The 23,197-nt window shown below is 51.1% G+C and overlaps 1 protein-coding gene across 19 annotated transcripts; it reads left to right on the forward strand.

Annotated features, from left to right (window-relative positions):
- Positions 1–2,816: 2,816 nt before the first annotated feature.
- On the forward strand, positions 2,817–21,112 carry LOC123181551 (pentatricopeptide repeat-containing protein At3g02330, mitochondrial). Of its 19 annotated transcripts, none has more exons than XM_044593836.1 (8): positions 2,817–5,902; positions 5,986–6,164; positions 18,300–18,429; positions 18,784–19,143; positions 19,554–19,625; positions 19,742–19,818; positions 20,120–20,224; positions 20,643–21,112. In XM_044593836.1, exon 1 carries the CDS (start codon positions 3,010–3,012, stop codon positions 5,590–5,592), a length of 2,583 nt encoding a protein of 860 aa, XP_044449771.1. In that variant the 5' UTR covers positions 2,817–3,009; the 3' UTR covers positions 5,593–5,902; positions 5,986–6,164; positions 18,300–18,429; positions 18,784–19,143; positions 19,554–19,625; positions 19,742–19,818; positions 20,120–20,224; positions 20,643–21,112. The 19 variants fall into 19 exon arrangements, with proteins under 19 accessions (XP_044449771.1, XP_044449780.1, XP_044449778.1 ...); XM_044593845.1 differs by lacking the exon at positions 20,120–20,224 and adding an exon at positions 20,594–20,642 and having other exon boundaries at positions 20,789–21,112; XM_044593843.1 differs by lacking the exon at positions 20,643–21,112 and having other exon boundaries at positions 2,817–5,580; positions 5,660–5,902; positions 5,974–6,164; positions 20,120–20,273.
- Positions 21,113–23,197: the final 2,085 nt, after the last annotated feature.

Below are 23,197 nucleotides of genomic sequence, written 5' to 3' on the forward strand. Positions count from 1 at the left end.
TTCTATTGTACTCATATTAAAAGTTTGGCCAAGAAATGACTTTCATGGCGTTTTTGATGAAAAAAAACAAAATCAACACTATACAAGTTACTATTCAGACCTTTTGTCCTTGATTTTTTTTTTTGCCGTGAAGTTGATGGGAGTTTTTTCTTCGCCAAACTTTTATAGAGTACAACAAAAGGTCAAGTTTATTTTAAAAAAAAATAGGAACCTTTTGACTGTTTTTGTATCTTTTTTTCCATATCAGATGTATATACAAGCAAAAGGTATTTCCCCATCGAGTCTTTTTTTCCACCGGTTCCTTGTATAGAGAGATCTTCAAATCCTTGACTCCTTGTGACTTATTCAAATCCTGACGACTTACGGTAGTCGAACGAGTCGTCCCGCTCGCTCCGCTAGGGTTCCTCTCCTCGCCGCTACCGCCCGACCTAGCCTCCCCGCCGCCGCCGGCCGCCGGGCGCGCGCCTCCCGGCCCGCCCCGCTCCCCCTCCTCTCCCCTCCTGCGGTGCGCCCGCGCGCGCCCGGGGGCCTCCCTGCGGCCGCGGCCCTCGGCCCCGCCTCCCTCCCCTTCCCCCCGCCGTCACCGGCGAGCTCCGTCGGGCAAAGCCCGGGGGCGCGGCGGCGGCGGGGCCCTCCTTCCCCGTCCGCTTGGGGCGCCGGCGCGGGGCGGCTCCTTCGAGCGGCGGCGCTGGACGTCCGCGGGATCCAGCGGCGCGGTGGCGGTTTCGCGGGGCGGCGGGGTGGCCTGCTGGTGGTGGCGCTCCGGCGTCCCTCATTCTGCGCGCGGGGCGGCTGCGGTGCTCCCGGCTCGGGAGGTGGCGCGCGACCGGTCTCTTGCCGGATCCGGCCGGATCTGGCTTTGGGGGCCGGCCGGCGGCGCCTGGCTCCGGTGGTGCGTGCCCGGCGGCTCCGGCGCTTGGAGCTCGCCGGGCGACGCGGGTAGGGTAGCGGCTGGGCGTGGCCGCTGCTCCGGCCGTGGGCGGCGGTAGGGGTAGGTCTCGGTAGTGGCCTACCGGTGTCGTGGCGGCTGCACGGTGGCTCGATGGATCTGCCCGCGACAACGGCCGGCTTCTCTGGCGTCGGTTTGTCTGCGTTCGGGCCGTCTCGACCTTCACCCCATCTCCTCGTCGCCCGGGCGCTACCTCCATCAATGGGCTGGTCCTCTCCCAGCTGCGGTCCACCGCTCGTCTCGCGCCCGATGCCGCAGGACCGAGCTCGTCTCGCGCATGATGCAGCAGGACCGAGCTCGTCTCGTGCACGGTGCAGCAGGACTGACCTCGTCCCCCTCTCGGTGCTGCAGGACCGAGCTCGTCTGGCGCTTGGGGCAGCAGGATGGGTCGGTGGATGCCAGTTCTGGCCGACCCTTTGGGTCTCGGCGCTGGGGGTTGCCCAGGGGTGCGAAAGGTGGGACCTTTCCGCTCGTCCCTTTCGTTGGGGTGCGGCGGGTCTCGGGTGAGGTGGTGTCGAGGTCTTGGATGCTGGGGCGGCGGCCCTGGTGGTGGTTGCGCGGTGCTCTTGGGTAGAGCCCGTGCCTTGGTGCTGCCCGGTCACCATGGTCGTGTGGGCGGCGTGGTTACCGGGGTGTGGCGTTCGGTGGTGGTGAATATTGGCCGAGGTGAAAACCTGCTCTATCTTCGGACGTACCGGCGGCGGCGAAGATCGTTCCCTTCTTGAAGGCGTCGTTGCGGCTCTCATTGCTCGTCATGCGGCTCCGGGGGAAACTCTGATCCTTGGATCGGGCGGTGGCGGCGCTCCGGCGTCGTACCCTTCCTGAAGGCGCCGCCTTGGAGCGTATGGTTCGTCATATATAGCTTCATCTCTTCGGGGCGGTAGTGCTAGGAGTGGTGTTGATGCGCTCAGCGCCTATGTATCATGTCCTGGGTGTGTGCGTGTGTTGCGGTGGGGTAGCGTGTGTTTGTACTGAATGCTTGTGGTTTGATGCTTTATATATAAAGCGGGGCGAAAGCCTTTTTCTGTAGAAAATAAAAATCTTTTTATGGCAAGTAGCTCGTAACAGAAGGGACCAGGTACAGAAAATGAAGGGCCCGGGCGATGTTAAATGCATCTGGTGTGGTGAATGTGAAGATCGTGATCACATCCTTTTTTCGATGCATCATGACCCAATTCGCGTGGAGCGTTGTATGGTCGGTGACGGGCTTCTCATGAAATCCGAGTGGGTTATCGGAGTTTTATCGGTTGGTTTCATCCACCACCGGGAGGGATAGGTGGATCACATAGCTAGGTTTTGGTGCTATTGCTTGGTCACTATGGACCACTAAAAATAAAGCCTGATAGATGGACAGTTCATCAAGCATCCGGCTGATATACTATACAAATTAGTGCCTTTCTTGCAGCTATGAAAACTTCTGGCAAAGGCACAGAACAGAGGACGCGTGCAAGAACTGTCTCAAAGGTGCGAGCGAGGTGCACTGAGATGCGATGGCCGACGTAGGGGACATCACCGGCACACCGCCGCCCCTTGCTATCTCGATAGCCTTTACTGTTTCGCCATAGTATGGCTAGCGTTGTGCCGCTATGTATCCGCCTACAGGTATGTATGGCTTCGTTCGTTCGTTTTATGTTGCTACTTGCTGGACATGTTGGTGTTGTAAGGGCCTCAGTCTAAAGCGCCTCCTTTCTTAATCTTAAAAAAGAGGTATTTCCCTGTGATGTACTTACTTTGATAAAGTCCGAATATTTTCATGTTGCAGCATATACTCACATTCCACTAGAAAAAGCATATACTCACATTTTTTTCTTTTTCCTGTGCAATCTGTAGAACCTCGAGGTAAGATAAGAGCACGTGCTTAGATAAAAGAGCGTTCCGGGGAGCTTGAGCGGGAGCGGGTAAATCGGGCACGACCAGCCTCTTTCTCCGTGTTCGTGCTAATGGCGCAGCGCGGCAATGGCCGCTTCCACGGTTCCACCACTCCTCCACCACCCGACGCCTTCCTTCCAGCCATTAGCACATGAGCTCCACCTCTCGCGCCGCGCTCTCCCCGAGTCCCGATGTCACGGGCGCCTCCCGCGTTGGCGGCTCCGGCCAACTCCACGTTCTCCCACCTCTTGCAGCTCTGCGCCCGCGGCGGCCGCACTGCCCTCGACGCCGGGCGCGCCGCGCACGCGCGCATGCTCGTGTCCGGGTTCGTCCCGACAGCCTTCGTCTCGAACTGCCTCCTGCAGATGTACGCCCGCTGCGCAGACGCCGCCTGTGCACGCAGGGTGTTCGACGCGATGCCCCACAGGGACACCGTCTCGTGGAACACCTTGCTCACCGCGTACTCGCACTCCGGGGACATCACGACCGCGGTATCACTGTTTGATGCAATGCCGAATCAGGATGTCGTGTCATGGAACACGCTGGTCTCAAGCTATTGCCAGCATGGCATGTATAGCGAGTCGGTGGCCCTGTTTCTGAAGATGACTCGCTCTGGTGTTGCCTCCGACCGGACAACGTTTGCTGTCCTTCTAAAGTCGTGCGGTGCTCTGGACGACTTTGCACTCGGTGTGCAAATCCATGCATTGGCGGTGAAGGCAGGGTTAGATATTGATGTCCGGACTGGGAGTGCTCTCGTGGACATGTATGGCAAGTGCAGCAGTTTGGATGACGCATTGTTCTTCTTTTATGGAATGCCCGAGAGGAACTGGGTCTCATGGGGTGCAGCCCTTGCTGGGTGCGTTCACAATGAGCAGTACACACGTGGGTTGGAGCTGTTCATGGAGATGCAGAGGTCAGGGATAGGGGTGAGCCAGCCAGCTTATGCCAGTGTCTTTAGATCCTGCGCAGCGAAATCATGTCTGAGCACTGGTAGGCAGTTACATGCACATGCCATAAAGAATAACTTCAATACTGACCGTATTGTTGGGACAGCTATTGTGGATGTTTATGCTAAGGCTAATAGCTTGGTGGATGCTAAAAGGGCATTCTTTGGGTTGCCCAGCCATACAGTGCAAACGTGCAATGCCATGATGGTTGGGCTTGTGCGCGCAGGGCTTGCAAATGAGGCCTTGGAACTGTTTCAGTTCATGACCAGGTCAGGCATTGGTTTTGATGCAGTCAGTTTATCGGGCGTCTTCAGTGCTTGTGCAGAGATTAAGGGGTATTTCAAAGGGCTACAAGTCCACTGCTTAGCAATGAAATCAGGTTTTGAGATGGACATCTGTGTCAGAAATGCAATTCTTGATCTGTATGGGAAGTGCAAAGCATTGGTAGAAGCGTACTTTATCTTCCAGGATATGGAGGAACGAGATTCAATCTCTTGGAATGCTATTATTGCTGCTCTTGAGCAAAATGGGCGCTATGAGGACACTGTAGTTCATTTTAATGAGATGCTGCGCTTTGGTATGGAACCTGATGATTTCACATATGGTAGTGTCCTTAAGGTTTGTGCAGCTTTACAATCTTTGGAGTTTGGTTTGATGGTTCATGACAAGGTTATCAAGTCAGGACTTGGTTCAGATGCTTTTGTAGCTAGCACTGTTGTTGACATGTACTGCAAATGTGGTATGATGACAGATGCTCAGAAACTCCATGACAGAATCGGGAAGCAAGAACTTGTTTCATGGAATGCCATCATGTCAGGATTTTCACTGAACAAACAGAGTGAGGATGCCCAGACAATGTTCTCACAGATGTTAGATATTGGACTTAAGCCTGATCATTTCACCTATGCTACAGTTCTTGACACTTGTGCTAACCTAGCTACCATTGAGATCGGGAAACAGATCCATGGTCAGATAATTAAACAAGAAATGCTGGTAGATGAATATATATCCAGCACCCTTATAGACATGTATGCCAAGTGTGGGTATATGCAAGACTCACTGCTAATGTTTGAGAAGGCACAGAAACGGGATTTTGTGTCATGGAATGCTATGATATGCGGCTATGCGCTGCATGGTCAAGGAGCAGAAGCACTCAAGATGTTTGATAGGATGCAAAGGGAGGATGTGGTTCCAAACCATGCAACTTTCGTTGCTGTGCTCCGCGCTTGCAGCCATGTTGGTCAGCTGGATGATGGATGTTGTTACTTCCATCAGATGACCACCCACTACAAACTGGAACCACAACTGGAGCACTTTGCTTGCATGGTAGATATACTAGGACGGTCAAAGGGACCGCAGGAAGCTCTGAATTTTATTGGCACCATGCCTTTTGAAGCGGATGCAGTCATCTGGAAGACTCTCCTAAGCGTTTGCAAGATCCATCGGGATGTTGAGGTGGCTGAACTTGCTGCTGGCAATGTTCTACTACTGGATCCTGAGGATTCTTCAGTTTACATTCTTCTGTCAAATGTATATGCAGAATCAGGGAAATGGGCTGATGTTTCAAGAACAAGAAGGTTAATGAAGCAGGGAAGGCTTAAGAAGGAACCTGGCTGTAGCTGGATTGAGGTGCAAAATGAGATGCATGGATTCCTTGTAGGAGATAATGTCCATCCGCGATCGAGGGAGCTGTATGACATGCTGCATGATTTGCTTGATGAGATGAAACTGTCTGGATATGACCCTGATTCAGCTTCTTTTGCTGAGGTTGACGAAGAGGGCAGTGCATCCGAGCAAGATGATTTACTTGGAATGGTTGGTGGCTAGTCAGTCCTGTATTGAGGTTCCAATCTACTATTTTATTACAAAGCTCTGAACTTAATCTCCCCTGCAGCTGAGACAGTGATACTGCAAAAGATGCTCAGGCAGGACTCTGAAACTGTTTTCCCTGGCATGTCGATGTACCGTAAAATGGTTTTGTTGATCTCATGAGTGTATGAAATTCACAAACATTGGAAGACAAACTGGTGCACATATTTTGCTATATAGATGACACAGACTTGGCAATTGTGATTGTTTCCGCTATTTATTCTGGTACAGGCTTGTATAAAGGCACTTGGCCAACTGTAGCAGAAGAGTAAGTGCAAATGCAGCCCCGTCTTCCTTTCTGCACAATTATAATTTGCTGCTGCTGATGACATGTTTCAGCTTTCTGATTAGGTTGAGCGAGCTTATTTGTCATACAGTTTCTCTAAAGCAGAATCCGAGGATAGTATTTGATATGCTTGTACGCCAGACGTTTTGACAAGAAGCTTGGGATTATAACAAGGGAAGTCAAACTTTCCAGAAGATGCAAAGGTTTTGCAAGCATTATCCAGTGCTAAATGTACTCAAGAGAGGTATTTTATCCGGTTTAGTGCATCTGTATTTCGTATCATTACTGAGTGTTCATACAAATTGAAGTACTACATTGGTTACTAAAGCGAATTTGGTTCTGGCTGTTCAGTATGGTATCGTTGATATTTCCATAGTGTGGCAGTGCTGGACTGCCAGTAGCATATTACAGTGAACTCTTGCCGCAACCCTTCTGTCATACCCCAAATTTCGTGTCATATCCCAAATTCAATATTATATCATAGCTCATAGGTATTTCGATAGTAGTCTCCAGATCTCCTTCAAGTTTATGCGTGGCTGCTTTGGCCAACGCTCAGGCTGCCTGCAGCTTTGTTGTGGCTGGTAGGTGGGCCTGCCAGCATTGTTTCCCATGCTGTTACTGGATGGTTGGTGGGGCATTTGCTAGCTGCGTGTGTGAGTGCGTTGATTAGCTGGTTGGGTGCGGTTACTCAAAAAAAAAAAGCTGGTTGGGTGCTGGCAGATTTTCTGGAGCCTGTGGTGAGGTCCTTTGCACATTATATTTTCTTTTTGCGAGAAATGCACAGTGCAATCACTGGCATGTGGGCCCGATAGGTTCTGCCTTTATCCAGCCAGTGGTGTCCTGTTGTGGGTCTTAAGTTGATGCTGCAGTTATACACGATTATATGCAACCATGAGAGATGCGTGGGTTCACTTAAAAAAATTAGAAGCGTGGGATAGTTAATAAAAGAGAGAACCGTGAGGTACCATCGAATATTGCTAATGGAGCTCTCGCTCTATGGAGCCTAAAATATGAAAAAAAAGTTCAAGTTTTAAGTTTCAAAAAATTCTTTAAACATGGCACATGTATACAAAGACAGGATGTTTGTAAAGTTTCATGATGAAATACGGTTTGACGTGATCTGCACAAAAGATAATAAATTTCTAGCATGTCGAAATGTATTTCATCATGAAAATTTACAGTCATGAAGTATACGTCCCAATGTCTATGTATACTTCATGAATATATACACTTAACTGTCCGAGACCTAGATAGGCTAACTCTGTTATGACCGGCCGGGCCTACAGCCTTAGGAGGCCCACCGGGCAGGCTTAGGCCGCAAGTTATCTTAGTTTTATTTTCAGATCGTGGTTATATATACAAGTTGTAAGACTATTTTCAGATTTAAGCAATAAGACTATTCTGTTGCCCGGCTCCCAGAGGAGCCGGAACCCTAAAACCCTAGCCGCCTCCTGCTTGCGCCGCCGCCGAACCGCAAGGACGGCGCCTCGCCGCCGGCCGCCGAGCTCCAGCCCTCGCCCACCTCCCTCTTTCCCCTACAGTCTACGCCTTAGGCAGGGCAAAACCCTAGTTCCTATCACCTTGGTATCATCCAGCTCGGGTTCGACCATGTCATCACCACCACCATCGCCGTCGCTGCCCCTTACCACCACCGCCGCCGCCGCTTCATCTCCAATCGCCACGGGGCCGCTGGCCCTTCCATCGGCGCCGCTGGACCTCATCTCCGGCACGTCCACCGGCCTGCTGCCGCCCCCCGTCACCACTACACCGCCATCTTCATCGACTCTGCCGGCCCAATACTCCCCGGAGGCCATGGCCGGTGTCCTCAACGACCTGGTCGTCGCGGTCCAGGGCATCCGGCTTTACCTGGCCAGCCCGTACGGGCCGCCACCGCCGCTCCCGCCGCCCGTGCCCTCCGGACCGTTGGCTCTCCCGTGGTACTCGGTGCCCGTGGCCCTCGCCGGAGGCTACCCGACGCTACCGTCGCCGGCCGCTCCAGCGCCGGCCTGGCCGCAGTGGCCCGCGCCAGCGCCCGCGGCGCCACCCGCGTCTGCCGCGCCCGTCCCAGCCCCATGGCCGGTCTGGCCCGCGCCGGTTCCGTCCGCGCCGGCTGCGCCGGTCCACACACCATCACCACCACCCAACGCCGGCCTGAGTCAGGCCACTCCAGGCGGGCTCCCGATCCAGCAGGTGTGATTTCCACCGTCGCCTTCTCCGATTCCTGCCTGGCTCACCGGGACATCGCCACCGCCGGTTTTTACGGAGGCCGGGGACCCGTCGGTGCCCACGCTGCAGTCCGGGGCCCCGTCATCCGCTCTCCGCATCGCCGAGCCGGTGGGCACTGGCGCGACGACCCCGACGCCACCCCGGTTCGCCCGGATCGACTTCGCCACCTATGACGGCTCGGACGACCCTCTTAACTGGTTAAACCAGTGTGACCAGTTTTTCAGGGGGTAGCGCACACCTGCGTTGGAGCGCACTTGGCTCGCTTCCTACCACCTCTGGGGTGCAGCCCAGACATGGTACTACGCCCTCGAGCAGGACGAAGGCGGCATGCCTCCCTGGGAGCGTTTCCGCGAGCAGTGCCTTCTTCGGTTCGGGCCCCCACTACGCGGCAGCCGCCTGTCCGTGTTGGGCCGTCTACCCTTCACCTCCACGGTCCAGGATTTCGCCGACCGTTTCCAGGCTCTAGCGTGTCACGCACCGGGGGTGACGGCACTACAGCGAGCTGAACTCTTCGTCGGCGGCCTTCCCGATCACATCCGCGTGGACGTCGAGATGAAGGGGCCCCAAGACCTGCAGACGGCCATGTACTATGCTTGGGCGTTGGAGCAGCGCCCGGGCCTTGACACGGCCAGCCGCGCCTCGTGGGAACCGACTTCCTCCACGGCCACCGCCGCCCGCGCCAGCACCTTCAGCTGCATCACCGGCGGCCACCCCGGCCGCGACTCAACCTTTCCGGCGCCTTTCGCAGGCAGAGCAGCTCGAGCGCCGCCGCCTGGGCCCCTGCTTTAACTGTGACGCGCCCTACGCCCCGGGCCATGTCTGCCCGCGCCTCTTCTACTTGGAGACGACCGACGAGACCGAGGACGAGGACACCGATGCTGGACTCGGCGACCCGGCCGCCGCGGAGGTCGCGCCGGCACCCGCGCCCGCGCCGGCTACGGCCCTCGTTGTCTCACTTCACGCGTTGGCCGGTATCCGTAATGAGCGGACGATGCTTGTACAGGTCACGATCCATGGCAAGACTCTGGTGGCCCTCTTGGACACGGGTTCTACACACAACTTCCTACCTGAGGCTACTATGCGGCGCCTCGCGCTACAGCTGACAGGCGGGGAGCAGCTACGGGTCACCGTCGCTAATGGCGACCGCCTCCGCTGCCATGGGCTCGCTCGGGACGTGCCCATTACTATCGGCGACGAGCACTTCACCATCACTTGCGCCGGCATTGATTTGGGCTGCTTCGACTTCATCCTCGGCGTCGACTTTTTGCGGACTCTCGGTCCCATCCTTTGGGACTTCGACGCCCTGACGATGTCCTTCTGGCGTCTCGGCCGCCGCACCCGGTGGGAGGGCGTTGGAGGCACCCCGGCGACGCCCCCGCTCCAGCTGGCCGCGGCCACCACTGAGGCCGAGCATCCGCTGTTAGATAACCTCCTGCAGCAGCACGGTGATCTCTTTGCGGAACCACAGGGCCCTCCGCCGGCCAGGGTCTACGACCACCGTATTCACCTCCTGCCGGGCTCGGCACCGGTGGCAGTACGACCCTACCGGTAGCCTCAGCTGCAGAAGGATGAGTTGGAGCGGCAGTGTGCACTCATGCTTGCCGCGGGCATTATCCGGATATCCACATCACCATTCACGGCGCCGGTCCTCGTTCGCAAGTCGGACGACACGTGGCGCTTCTGCATCGACTACCGCGCCCTTAATGCTCTCACACTTAAGGATAAGTTCCCTATCCCGGTGGTTGATGAACTCCTGGATGAACTACATGGGGCGCGCTTCTTCACGAAGCTGGATCTTCGGTCGGGGTACCATCAGGTGCGCATGCATCCAGACGACATCGCCAAGACGGCGTTTCAGACTCATCACGGCCACTTTGAGTTCTTGGTGATGCCCTTTGGTCTCTCCAACGCCCCGGCGACGTTTCAGGCCTTGATAACGATGTCCTCCGGCCCTACTTCCGTCGGTTTGTGCTCGTTTTCTTTCATGACATTCTTATCTACAGCGCCTCTTGGGCAGAGCACCTCCAGCATGTGGCCATCGTCTTCAACGAGCTTCGGGCGCATCATCTTCATCTTAAGCGCTCGAAGTGCTCGTTCGGGACACCTTCGGTCGCTTACCTCGGCCACGTCATCTCGGCCGAGGGAGTGGCCATGGACGCCGACAAGGTGGCGGCCGTCGCCGCCTAGCCGATTCCGCAGTCGTCCCGGGCTCTCCGCGGCTTTTGGGCCTTGCGGGATACTACCGGAAATTCATCCACGAGTTTGGTGTCATCGCGGCCCCGCTCACACGCCTTCTCCGTCGCGACGCCTTTTCTTGGGATGCGGAGGCCACCTTCGAGGCCCTTAAGGGGGCCCTCACGACGGGTCCAGTCCTGCATATGCCTGATTTCGACCTACCGTTCACCGTTGACTGCGACGCCTCGGGCACGGGTTTCGGTGCGGTCCTTCATCAGGGCGATGGACCCCTCGCATTCTTTAGCCGGCCCTTTGCCGCCCGCCATCTTAAGCTGGCGGCCTATGAGCGTGAGCTCATTGGGTTGGTGCAGGCGGTGCGTCATTGGCGGCCCTATCTTTGGGGTCGCTCCTTCCGGATCCGGACGGACCACTACAGCCTCAAGTTCATGCTGGATCAGAGGCTCTCGACCGTGCCGTAGCATCAGTGGATCAGTAAGCTCTTCGGGTTTGACTTCACTTTCGAATACCGTCCGGGTCGCCTTAACACGGTCGCCGACGCCCTATCTCGGCGTGACGCGGACACTGACGATGGGTCGGCTAAGGGAGCGGCCTTCTGCATCATCACCGGGCCCTCCTTCACGCTCTTCGCCGACATCCGGCGGGCGACGGCTGCGGCGGCCGACGCGCTTCTCCTACAGCAGCAGCTCGCTGCGGGGGAGCTGGATGCGCCGTGGCGCCTCGACGACGGCCTGCTGCTACATGGGCGTCGGGTGTTCGTCCCGGCGCATGAGGATCTTCGTCACCAGGTGCTGCGCCTTGCTCACTCGGCGGGCCATGAGGGTGTACAGAAGACGCTCCATCGTCTCCGCGCCGACTTCTACATTCCAGGTGATCGTGCCCTGGTCCGTGACTGGGTGCGGTCGTGTGTGACCTGCCAGCGCAACAAGACGGAGACGCTACGGCCGGCTGGTTTGCTCCAGCCTTTGGAGGTGCCGTCCCAGGTCTGGGCGGACATTTCCATGGACTTCATCGAGGGCCTCCCCAAGGTGGGCGGCAAGTCCGTCATTCTCACGGTGGTCGATCGCTTCTCCAAGTATGCCCACTTCATCGCGCTCGGGCATCCCTACACGGCGGCCTCTGTTGCTCGGGCCTTCTTCGACGGTATTGTCCGTCTCCACGGGTTTCCATCCTCGATCGTCAATGATCGGGATCCCGTGTTCACTGGACATGTATGGCGCGACCTCTTCCGGCTGGCAGGCGTTAAGCTCCGCCTGAGCACAACTTTCCATCCTCAGACCGACGGCCAGTCTGAGGTCGTTAACAAGGTGATTGCCATGTATTTGCGTTGTGTCACAGGTGATCGCCCTCGCGCATGGGTGGACTGGCTATCGTGGGCGGAGTACTGCTACAACACCTCTTATCACTCCGCCCTCCGTGCGACGCCGTTCGAGGTGGTGTATGGCCGGCCACCACTGCCGATTCTTCCGGTTGATCGGGCCCTGGAGCGGACTGAGGCGGCCGGGGTTCTTTTGCAGAACCGTGACGAGATGCTGGCAGAAGTCCGGCAACGCCTCCTCCAGGCTCAGCAGTTGGCCAAATACTACTACGACGGCAACCATCGCGAGGCGGAGTTCGCGGTGGGTGATTGGGTCTGGCTGCGTCTACTTCATCGCTCTACGCAGTCCCTGGACCCCCGTGTGAAGAAGCTGGGGCCTCGTTATGCCGGTCCCTTTGCTATCCTGGAACGCATTCGGAAGGTGGCTTACCGTCTTTAGCTTCCGACGGGTGCACGGATCCATGATGTCTTCCATGTGGGTTTGCTCAAGCCCTTCCGTGGAGAGCCACCTGCGGTTTCCCCCACTCTACCGCCGGTTGCTGACGGTCGCCTCCTTCCGGAGCCGGTGAAAGCGTTGAAGGCTCAGCTGCGTCGTGGCTCCTGGTACGTGCTGATCCAGTGGGGTGGACTTTCTGAAGAGGATGCGACTTGGGAGCAGCGCGAGGAGTTCCGCCAACACTATCCAGATTTTCAGCTCGAGGACGAGCTGTTTGCGCAGGCGGGGAGAGATGTTATGACCGGCCGGGCCTACAACCGTAGGAGGCCCACCGGGTAGGCTTAGGCCGCAAGTTATCTTAGTTTTATTTTCAGATTGTGGTTATATGTACAAGTTGTAAGACTATTTTCAGATTTAAGCAATAAGACTATTCTGTTGCCCGGCTCCCAGAGGAGTCGGAACCCTAAAACCCTAGCCGCCTCCTGCTTGCGCCGCCGCCGCCGAACCGCAAGGACGGCGCCTCGCCGCTGGCCGCCGCGCTCCAGCCCTCGCCCACCTCCCTCTTTCCCCTACAGTCTACGCCCTAGGCAGGGCAAAACCCTAGTTCCTATCAAACTCTCATTAAGAAAAAGAATATATGATACACACAATTATACGCTTCAACCCACCACGAACAATGCATGGCCTAAGCCCACCTAAAATCACATGCAAAGAAAGACGGCTATAGTAAGGCGCGGCAGAGCGCGCCATTTCATCTAGTTTCATATTATATTTGTTACATTCTAGCTTTCTAGGTACTCTTAGCACAAGATGTGCATGTTTACTCCAAAAGTAGACGTGTAAAACACGAAATTACCAAAACCTTCATGGAGATGTCCCACCTTTCCTGAGTTGTTTTACCATGAATGCTCAAATTGGGAATTTGCAGAAGTTACACGAAAGAAAAATAAAAACATGACTAAATGAGTTGACACTCACAGTACCAATATAGAGTTTCATGGGGCGTAGAAGTTTCATCAATCTAAATGAAGTTAAACAGAGTAGCTTACATTCATATATTGGTTGTCAGATACATGCAAGCCCGCACCAGGAAAACCAATCTGTTTGTCAGTTTGTAAAAGAAACTGAATAATAAGAATCTTATATACCTAAGAGATTCATCCCGACTATCCTATTTATCTCGACATGCAGTCTATCCACATTAGTAATCCGCCACGTCAGCATATCTTAATGTGCAACGTTCCATTTGTAGAAAGTAAAAGTGATTGGAAGAACTAATTGATTCTTATTGATTCCGAACTATTTATACAAGAGCCAGTTACAATATTGTGAGAGGAAATCTAACCGCAAGAAACGGTTGCTATAGTGTGAGATAAAATGGCAACTGCAATTAACAGTTATATGCGAGAGAAATTAGAATTGCTAATGGCAGTTAAGGATTAATGTCGGTTAATACGTGTAAAATCGCATGTGCCCAACAAGATGTTTGTAAATTACAACTCTGTAATAGTGGTCGAGCAATTAATTTTACTCGTTTGATGAGAGATTCAGCCAATCCATTTTGAGTATGAACATTGTTAAGCTTCTTGCACTAGCCAACACAACCGAAAGTCTGAACCGGTGGAAAGGGCTAGGCAATCGACATACACACTTCAACACCCCCTCTTACGTGTGACGCGGAAAGCCAACACGTGAATAGACTCAGAGGTACGGCTCAAGAGGCCTATATGTGGACAAAGGGGGGCATCCGCAATTTCTGGATAAATTGCAAAAGCCAGGACTTGAACTCTAGACCTTGGGCTCTGATACCATGTTAAGCTTCATGCACTAGCCAACACAACCAAAAGTCCGAACTTACCATGTTAAGCTTCACGCACTAGCCAACACAACCGAAAGCCCGAGCTGATGGAAAAGGCTAGGCAATGCACATATACATTTCAACACCCCCTCTCACGTGTGACGCGGGAAGTCAACACGTGAATAGACTTAGAGGTATGGCTTATGCGTGGACATAGAGGGGGCAAGAACAATTTTTTTAATAAATTGAGAAAGCCAGGACTTGAACTCAAGACCTTAGGCCCTGATACCATGTTAAGCTTCATGCACTAACCAACGCAACCAAAAGTCCGAACTTACGGAAAAGGCTAGGCAATCCACTTATACACTTCAACAATAAATAATTACTACCATCTAGCTCAAGTTCATGAAATTCTCTATTCATGACGCTAGTCATTTCCTGCATGAATTAGTTTAACTATGAGTAAAATGTAAGTAACTACAAATGCTTCGGAGGAGCAAAGTTTTGAAGTATAGCTGATGCTTTTATACTTATATGTGTAGACCTCATATTTTATATAGATGACACTCTGAAGATAGTTACCGTTACAGTGTACATCTCACAACAATAGAGAACATAATCTGCCTTTTACCAGTAGATGTTCATATTTCTATTACCTTGTGTCACTATATTTTAAAAAATCACTTTGAAGATAATCATTTGTCAAATGACTAGATGTAGACCTCACAGCAGTAGTGCAGACTCTGCAATTTGATGCAGTAGATCACACTGTTAGTAAAATATTTGAGGTTGTCACATCAATTCGCAAGTTAGGAAGAGCACTCGAAGATAGTCATTTTGCCAAAACAAAAGAAAAAGGCAAAATGTAGATCTTTGAGCAATGAGAATAATCTGCACAGTGCAGTAGATACCTCATTTACCTTGTGATACCACACTTTGAATTGTAAATAAAAATTGTTGTTCTTAAGAATTACATATTCTAAAAAGAAGCTGAAGCAATCATATAGAATATGTTATACATAGTCTGAAACTTTATTCTAGACAATACGTGGTCTAAAATACGAACTTACAATATTGTACATGATTGAATATAATTTACAGATAATAGCGGTTCTAAATACAATAAAATATCACTCTGAAATAAATATACCGGGCTGCTCTACAATGTACGAATACTATGGCCTCTTTCTGATGAAAAGTCACAACACCAACAACCTCTTTTTTCAGTTATTGGCCTGTAAGCCAGTTTGGGTGAGAGGAGGGGGGCGAGTTGGGCTGGCCCAACATCGACAAAAGGAGGGATAGCGAGGGCACGAGCGAGGCTTTCTCTTGTTGCCGCCACTCTCGATCCCCTCTCTGTTCGGCCGGGTGCAAAACACTGCCGCTCGTCTGCCCTCCCTGCCCATGTCGCGCCATCTTCAAGGGAGGCGGGGTGGGCCCCGCGCTGCACCATGGCCTCCTCCGCTGCTGCTTGCCCTCGGGGCGCCGGTGAGGTTGAGGGCGTCCGACGACCACGCGCCTCGGAGGGCTGCGCGGAGTTGTTCCATGGCCTCGACGAAGTGGTGCAAGATCCAGCAGGCTTTCGGCGGTGGTGTAGGAGGTAGAGGCGGCGTCGGAGGAGGAGGTGGGCTTGCCGGTGATGGAGGAGGTGGCGGTGTCGTTGATGAGCCCTCGTCTTCCACCTCGACGTCTTCAACCTTGATGGCCATGTTTAGTTTTGGGACGTGTAGCCGCCAGTTTTCGCTGTTGTCGGTGTCGGGGACGAAAGATCCAGGACGGGGCCGTATCCATGAGGGAGGAACTGTCCCGGCAGTTCGTCTGTTGGTGTCAGCAATGACAGCCATGGAGGCGTGGTTGAGGGCCCGCACGCTTTGGGCATGGTCCAAAACCATGCTCCAGGCAGTATGAGGGCAGAGGCGGCGGTGCGAGGTCGCAGTTGAAGTTCTCCTCTTCTCCCAGAAACGGTGTTGACGGGCCAACAAGCATCCAATCCATCGGATGGATGGCAAAAGCAGATGATGGAGTTGCCGATACGACGTGGTCGACGGCGAAGACCAGAGCCGAAGGCCCGGCATGGTGCAGTGCAGGTACGTCGTGGTTGGCAGCCGCGGCCGGAGCAGAAGGACCAACCTGGTGCACCGCTGGTTCATGCCCACAAAGTCGGTGGGTTTCCGTGGCGTGCATACCCATGCACGGCGACGGTTTTGGCGAAGAAGCGGCGATGAGGGCCACTACTTGGACCAGGACCATGACGGCGATGTGCAGCATTGTGGTGGCACTGGGTGCGAGGAAAGTGACGACTTTCTTTCTGGATGAAGCTGGCAAAAGCAAAAGCCAGTGACGGCAGGTCCTTTCCTGCCATTGTTCTCACCTTTTTCCTCTCTTTCCCGTGATGGCTCTTTGGCTCTCTCGGCAGAGCATTTATTGATAACGTGTAGAAAGTAAAAGTGATTGCTAGAAGTAATTGATTCTCATTGATTCCAAACTATTTATACACGAGGTAATTACAATATTGTGAAAGGAAATCTTGCGGTTGCTAGAGTGTGAGGCAAAATGGCAACTGCAATTAGCAGTTGCCAATATGTGAGAGAGATTTCAACTGCTAATGATAGTTAGGGATTACAATGTCGATTCCTAATTAAATTACCATGTACTAATTAGGAACCGACATTGTAATCCCTAACTTCCATTAGCAGTTGAAACCTCTCTCACATATTAGCAACTGCTAATTGCAGTTGCCATGTTGTCTCAACTTCAACAACCACTACTTGTGGTTAGAATTACTCTGACAAACTTGTAACCGCCTCTTGTATAAATAATCTGAGAATAATAAGAATCACAAGAGTTCAATCATTCACTTTACTTTTCACACGTTACCACACTGTCTCTGCCGAGAGTGACATCATGGGAAAGAAAGGAGAAAGGTAAGAACCATGGCAGGAAAGGACCTGTCAACTATCGTCACCGTCACTGGCTTTTCCTTTTGCCCGCTTTATCCAGAAAGAAAGTCGTCACTTTCCTCGCACCCAGCGCCACCGCAAGTCGCCATCATGGTCCTAGTCCAAGCAGTGGCCCTCGTCGCCGCTTCTTCGTCAGAACCGTCGTCGTGCGTGGGCATGCACGCCACGACAACCCACCCACTTCGTGGGCATGAACCAACGGTGCACCAGGCTGGTCCTTCCTCTCCGGCCGCGGCTGTCAATCACGACGTACCTGCATTGCACCATGTCGGGCCTTCAGCTCCGGCCGGCGCCATCGACCACGTCGTACCGGCAACTCCATCATCTTCTTTTGCCATCCATTCGATGGATTGGCTGCTTGCAGGTCCGTTAGCACCGTTTCTAGGAGAAGAGGAGAACTTCAACCGCGGCCTCGTGTCGCTGCCTCTGCCCCGTCAGCACGGTTTTAGACCATGCCCAAAGCATGCGGGCGCTTCACCGCCACCTCCGCGGCTGCTGTCATTGACGCCGATGGACAAACTGCCGGAGCACTTCCTCTTGGATACGGCCCCGTCCTGGATCCTCCGTCCCCGACGCTGGCAGCAGCGGAAACCGGCGGCTACGCCATCATCCCCGACCTGAACATGGCCATCAAGGTTGAAGACGTCGAGGTGGAAGGTGAGGGCTCATCGACGACGGCACCACCTCCTCCATCACCGGCTACACCACCTCCTCCAGCGCCGCCTCTACCTCCCACGCCACTGCCGGAAGCCATAGCCATGGAGCAGCACCGCGCAACCCTCCAGGGCGCGTGGTCGCTGGACGGCCCTCGGCCTCACCAGCGCCCCCGGGGCGAGCAGCAGTGGAGGAGGCCATGGTGCAGCGTGGGGCCCACCCCGCCTCCTTTGAAGACGCCACGACACGGGTAGGGGAGGGCTGTCGAGCGGCAGTGCATAGCACCCGGTTGAACAGAGAGGGGATCGGGAGTGGCGGCAAGAAGGGGAAACCCTTGCTCGTGCCCTCCTTCTGTCGGTGCTGGGCCAGCCCAACTCGCCCCCTCCTCTCACCCGAACAGACATGTGGGCGGAATGGCCTAAAGGGCCTCAGCCCAGGTTACTTCAGCCTGCAGGCCAATAACCGGAAAAAGGTGGCTGCTGGTGCTGTGGCGTTTCATCAGAAAAGAGCCCCTAGTATCCGTATATTGCAGAGTAGCCCGTTCTATTTGTTTGGGACTGTTATTTTATTGTGTTTAGAACCTCTAAATTATGTTCAGTCGTGTACTCTATTGTAAGTTCATATTTTGGACCATGTATTGTCTAGAATAAAGTTTCAGACTATGTATAACATATTTTATATGATTGCTTTAGCATCTTTTTAGAATATGTAATTCTTAAGTACAACAATATGTTTATTTTACAATTCAAAGTTTGGGATCACAAGGTAACTGAGGCATCTACTGCACTTTGCAGATTATCGTCATTGCTGAAAGATCTACATTTTGCCTTTTTCTTTTGTTTTGGCAAAATGACTATCTTCGAGTGCTCTCCCAAACTTGCGAATTGATGTGACCACCTCAAATATTTTATTAACAATTAAAAGGTAACAGTGTGATCTACTGCATCAAATTGCAGACTCTCCACTATGCTGTGAGGTATACATCTAGTCATTTGACAGATGATTACCTTCAAAGTGATTTTCTAAAATGTAGTGTGACACAAGGTAATAGAAATATGAACATCTACTGGTAAAAGCCAGATTATGTTCTCTATTGCTGTGAGATGTACACCATAACGGTGATTATCTTCAAAGTTTCATCTAGATAAAATGAGATCGACATATATAAGTATAAAGCATCAGCTATACTTCAAAAAACTTTGCTCCTCTGAAACATTTGTTGTTACTTACATTTTACTCTCATAGTAAAACTAATTCATGCATGATCACAACATGCAGGAAATGGCTGGCGTTATGAATAGAGAATTTCATGAACTTGAGCTAGATGGTAGTAATTATTTATCATGGGCTATGGATACCAAGATAGCATTAGAATGTCGTAACTTTGGTTCACAATTATCACACCTGCTGACGGCGCCGAGGAAATACTGCAAGCAGCCAATACTTAATTTTGTTTTGTGCACAATTAGACATTTCCACTTTAGTGCCTTTGTTGCCAGTTATTTTGCGTTATATTGACTGATGTGCCGTTCCCTTTCTCTGACTTTAGAACTACGATGTTTCTAATAGTATACAAGTTTGCAAATTGCTCCATTGAACAAGCTTAGGACACAAGTGCTCTTCCCAACAGGTTATTATGTAAGTGCCGCAACTTCAATCCATCTATTGGTAGCCTTTGCAAAGTTTATGATAGATATAGAAGCATCATAATTGAACATCTGCATATCTTAAATATTTTAGAATTTACCTGCTATTTCATGAATACGTTATTTCATGCAGTACATATATGTGCTTCTTTTTCTCTATTAATAGTTTGACATATTGTTGTTAATTGCCCTAAGAGATCTTGATTTTGCCTTTGTATACATTTCTTCTTGTATCTTGCATCTTGCCCATTTGGAGAAGGTATAATAAATTATTATTGCACCCGTCTATTTTGTGACCATTCATGTATGCGATATTGTTTTTCTTCGTTCCCTTCATCTATTAGCAAAATGCACGCTATTCTCCATTAGGCGACTTTTCTTACACTTATTTATTCCTTGCAGAATGTGGCAATAGAGATCAATATATACACTCAGTTGTTTGCTTATCCAAGAAGAACCAGTTAAGAAGCCGAGGTTAGCTTTGAATTTTAGTGATTTTGTTTGTTGTCGGTACCATGTTCACATCTTATAATTTCTTGATCTACTATTTGTTTCACAACTAAATTTATGATTAGTTTGTATCCATGCAGAGGGAACACTTCCCAAGCACTTCAGATGCAATTAACACTGATGGTCAAGGATTAGTATCTTGTCTGATGTGACAAAGGTAACTCATCCATCATTTGTTAGTGAGACGCCATAACTAAATTGATGATTTTTTCCCTCTAATTTGTTGGAGATGCTCTATGAAAATTTAGTGTTCAGCGCTGTTGTTCCCATGCTTTAGGATACATCATGTTTTCACAGCCGAAACAAGATTCAGCTGGTTTGACTACAAAAAAACGTTTCACTTAGTTTTGTTATAATATTTCCATCAGATACATATGATTGCAGTTATTAAGTCCATTCCACATTTTTTGTCATACATAGTTGCAATTTAAAAGATGGCCATTTTGTCGTTAATGCAGGTTCAAATTAATCATGGAGGTTATTTGTATCGATTCCAAGTTCCTAACGGAACATAGCTCCCTTTTATAGACAACTTCAATAGATAATGTGTAACTTCAACATTGGTGAGGATGATTTTTCATATATGCAGTGCTAAGGATCAAGAAAACTGAATATCATTGAAATATATTGCAACCCTTTCCCGTAGCAGCGCGTGAGATATCATCTAGTAGTAGATACCAGGCACTGCATACATATGCCGGGGGTAGAGATTTCAGTGATTGAAATTTAGGTGCATGCCAGCATTCAGTGTCTCAAACATCACTCTAGATACTCAGTCTGCTATAATTATTACTACTCATGTTTGACAAACAATCGTGCACTTTGCCTTCCGAATGAATTGGCCTTCACTTGCCCTTCTCGTCCGTGTAGCTTACATGGCCCAGGGCCACATGTTTCTACCTTTTCTTTCTAGCTTCCCCCTTTTGTGACAGAACTTCAAGATGGAGAGTAGCAGTGATTTTGAAGGTTCTGCCGATGCAGGTAAAGTGGAGGAAAATGTTGATGCGTGTTGCGAAGTATTGGAAAGCACCCACCGAGCAATGATCAGTCAGGCGGTTACAAGTAGCAAGAAACGAGCAGGAAAGCTACAAGCACGCTCGCTAACAGTGTCACGTAAACTCTGGCAGGGTCTATCAAGCTGAATGTTGATGCTGCTTTTGACGGTGATCTGCTGGAAGGGAACAGGAGCATCGTGGCGGATGCTCTCGTACGGCCGAGGGCCCTGGCGCGGTATCATGTTACCGCAATCGGTGGGAGAATCGAGTGATCGTCAACGCCTAGTTGATGAAGTCCATTTTGTTGTCAAGTAGGAAACGTACAGGGCTGAATCAACCGGAGAACGACCGTAAGGAACACTAGCAATTACTACATTGTTTATGGCTTATAGTTGAGAACTCCCAGTAAAGCTTTGCTCGTGTTTCTGAAAAGAGTTCATGCTTCACACAGACACAGGGTACCTCTTTCGAGAGCAGAATACACACTTTATAATTCCACAGCCTACGTATCTTTGCACCTGTGTCGATGTCATTGGTGGTACTGGTAGAGAGGGCAGGCTGCGTCCCTTGCAGACGATTGCAAGCGACCTGACCCACGGCCACGAAGTGGACATGCCAACCGCAGAGGCGACTGACCCGCCGCAGCCCACAGTGCCGCCAGCACAGGACGCCAGCGTTGCCACGGTGCAGCGCATGCAGCAGGCCGACATGGGAGCCAAAGGAAAACGTGTCCTCCGTCGCCGTGCAAAGCTTGCAGCCGAAGGGACAAGAAGAGAAACCTACTGCGTCCAGAGAAAAGAATGGGAAATGGAGGAACGGGTGCCCGTGCTGGGCGGGCGGTGGCACGAAGTAGTAATCAAGTTCGAGGGTGCTAATCAAATCAACCTCCACCAGGAAGCGGCAGGCCTCCTCCCCACCCCCAGGCATCCGTGTTTTCAAAGTCTGAGCATGTTGAATGCACGGGAGATTCAGGTAGTGGCTTGGGCCTTCAGTGCGCGTCGTGTCAACGGGCTTGTTTAAGGTTCGGTCGGCTGACCAGGTCAGAGCACACAGCCGGGGCTCGTGGCACTGTCGCAATTGCAAGTGCAACCACTGTCTGCCCACCACTGCCAGTCCATCACCGGGCGCCGGTGTTGCCGTTGTAGTTGGAGGGAAGGCCGTTGGGATGCAGTGGTTGACGCGGGATTCCGCTGCCGTGTGCGCGATGTCGAGTCAGAACCGTAGGGATAAGTGCTAAGCGCCAACCAAGTCAAGGTCAAATACTATTCATATTCTGACGACTACAACCCACGGTGCTACTGCTACGCCACGTACTGCTGCCGGCCGCGTTGCAATGCCAGTGCTGCGTCCAGGATTGAAGTTCGAAGAGGGTGCTAGTAAATCAGTTATCACCGGGTCGGCTGTCCTCGGCCAGCTTACGCGCAGCGGCATCTTATGTGCGCACAGGAACAAGTGAAACACAAGACGCTACAAACTGCTTAAGCCGGTGACGTCTCAACGGAGAGACGAAACCAATTTAGCATTCGGGCGGGATATCAGGACTGTTAGAGTCGGGTCACTTTCGCGCCAATTTGTATATTCTTGTTGAACCGGGGGCCCGTCGTTCGGAATCATGATAAGACATAAACCCATGGACCACCGCAATCATGATGGGATTAGTATGACTAGCACATATGCCCGTGCGTTGCAACGGGAGAATTAATTGATGTGTCCACGAAAATAACCATGCTAATGGCCCAACAACATCTGGTGCCAACGAAACTTCATATAAGTAGTACTACATTAAGAAGCATGCTACACATACAATACTTTTGGTGTGGTTCTTGTACGACAATTTTGATCTTAAAGAACCTGATTTTCAAATTTTTCATACAAAGCCATTGTTTTTTAAGTTAAAGCAATGCTTGAAATTTGCATCAAGTCGTAAAAAAATCTTAATAAAAGGGTTTTGTTAAACATATTTTGGGCCATCTCTTTGTACGCTTGAAGATCAATAAAAGAATGTCTACGTCTGAGCGAAACGACCCTAGTTCGTTGCATGCCAAAAAAATCAAAGCCAAATGATGGACGATTTTTTCTTTTCTGTTTTTATTCTTTACGTATGAAAAAACGGGAGTAAGAAATATATAGGTATAGAAAAGAAAAGTACTAAGTGTGCATCATAAACACAATTTAAAAAATTACTAACATGTAAGATAATATCATATTTAGAATCTACAACTTTTTTAAGCGATTTTCATATATAAAATGCTAGATTTGGAGTTAGCGTTTGAAAGATAGGAACATTTCAAAAAATACTTGAATCTGTGGGAAAAAAAGTTTGAAAAGTAGCTGGGCCAAGACAATATCAATTTTAGAATCTATACATTTTTCTGATAGATTTTCATATATAACATGCTAAATTTGGAGAGTTAGCATTTAAAAGATATGAATATTTCAAATAATATTTGAATCTGCGGAAAAAATGTAAAAAAAATGAGCTAGGGAAATGCAGAAAAATGGGACAAAGCTGGGGATCGAACCCAAGTCTCCCAGCAGGGA

This window comes from Triticum aestivum, chromosome 1D, assembly GCF_018294505.1.
Source record: "Triticum aestivum cultivar Chinese Spring chromosome 1D, IWGSC CS RefSeq v2.1, whole genome shotgun sequence".
Classification (NCBI taxonomy): domain Eukaryota; kingdom Viridiplantae; phylum Streptophyta; class Magnoliopsida; order Poales; family Poaceae; genus Triticum; species Triticum aestivum.

Excerpts from the sequence above, each read along its gene's own strand:
- LOC123181551 (XM_044593849.1), top strand. The coding sequence starts at position 3,010 with ATGTCACGGGCGCCTCCCGCGTTGGCGGCTCCGGCCAACTCCACGTTC.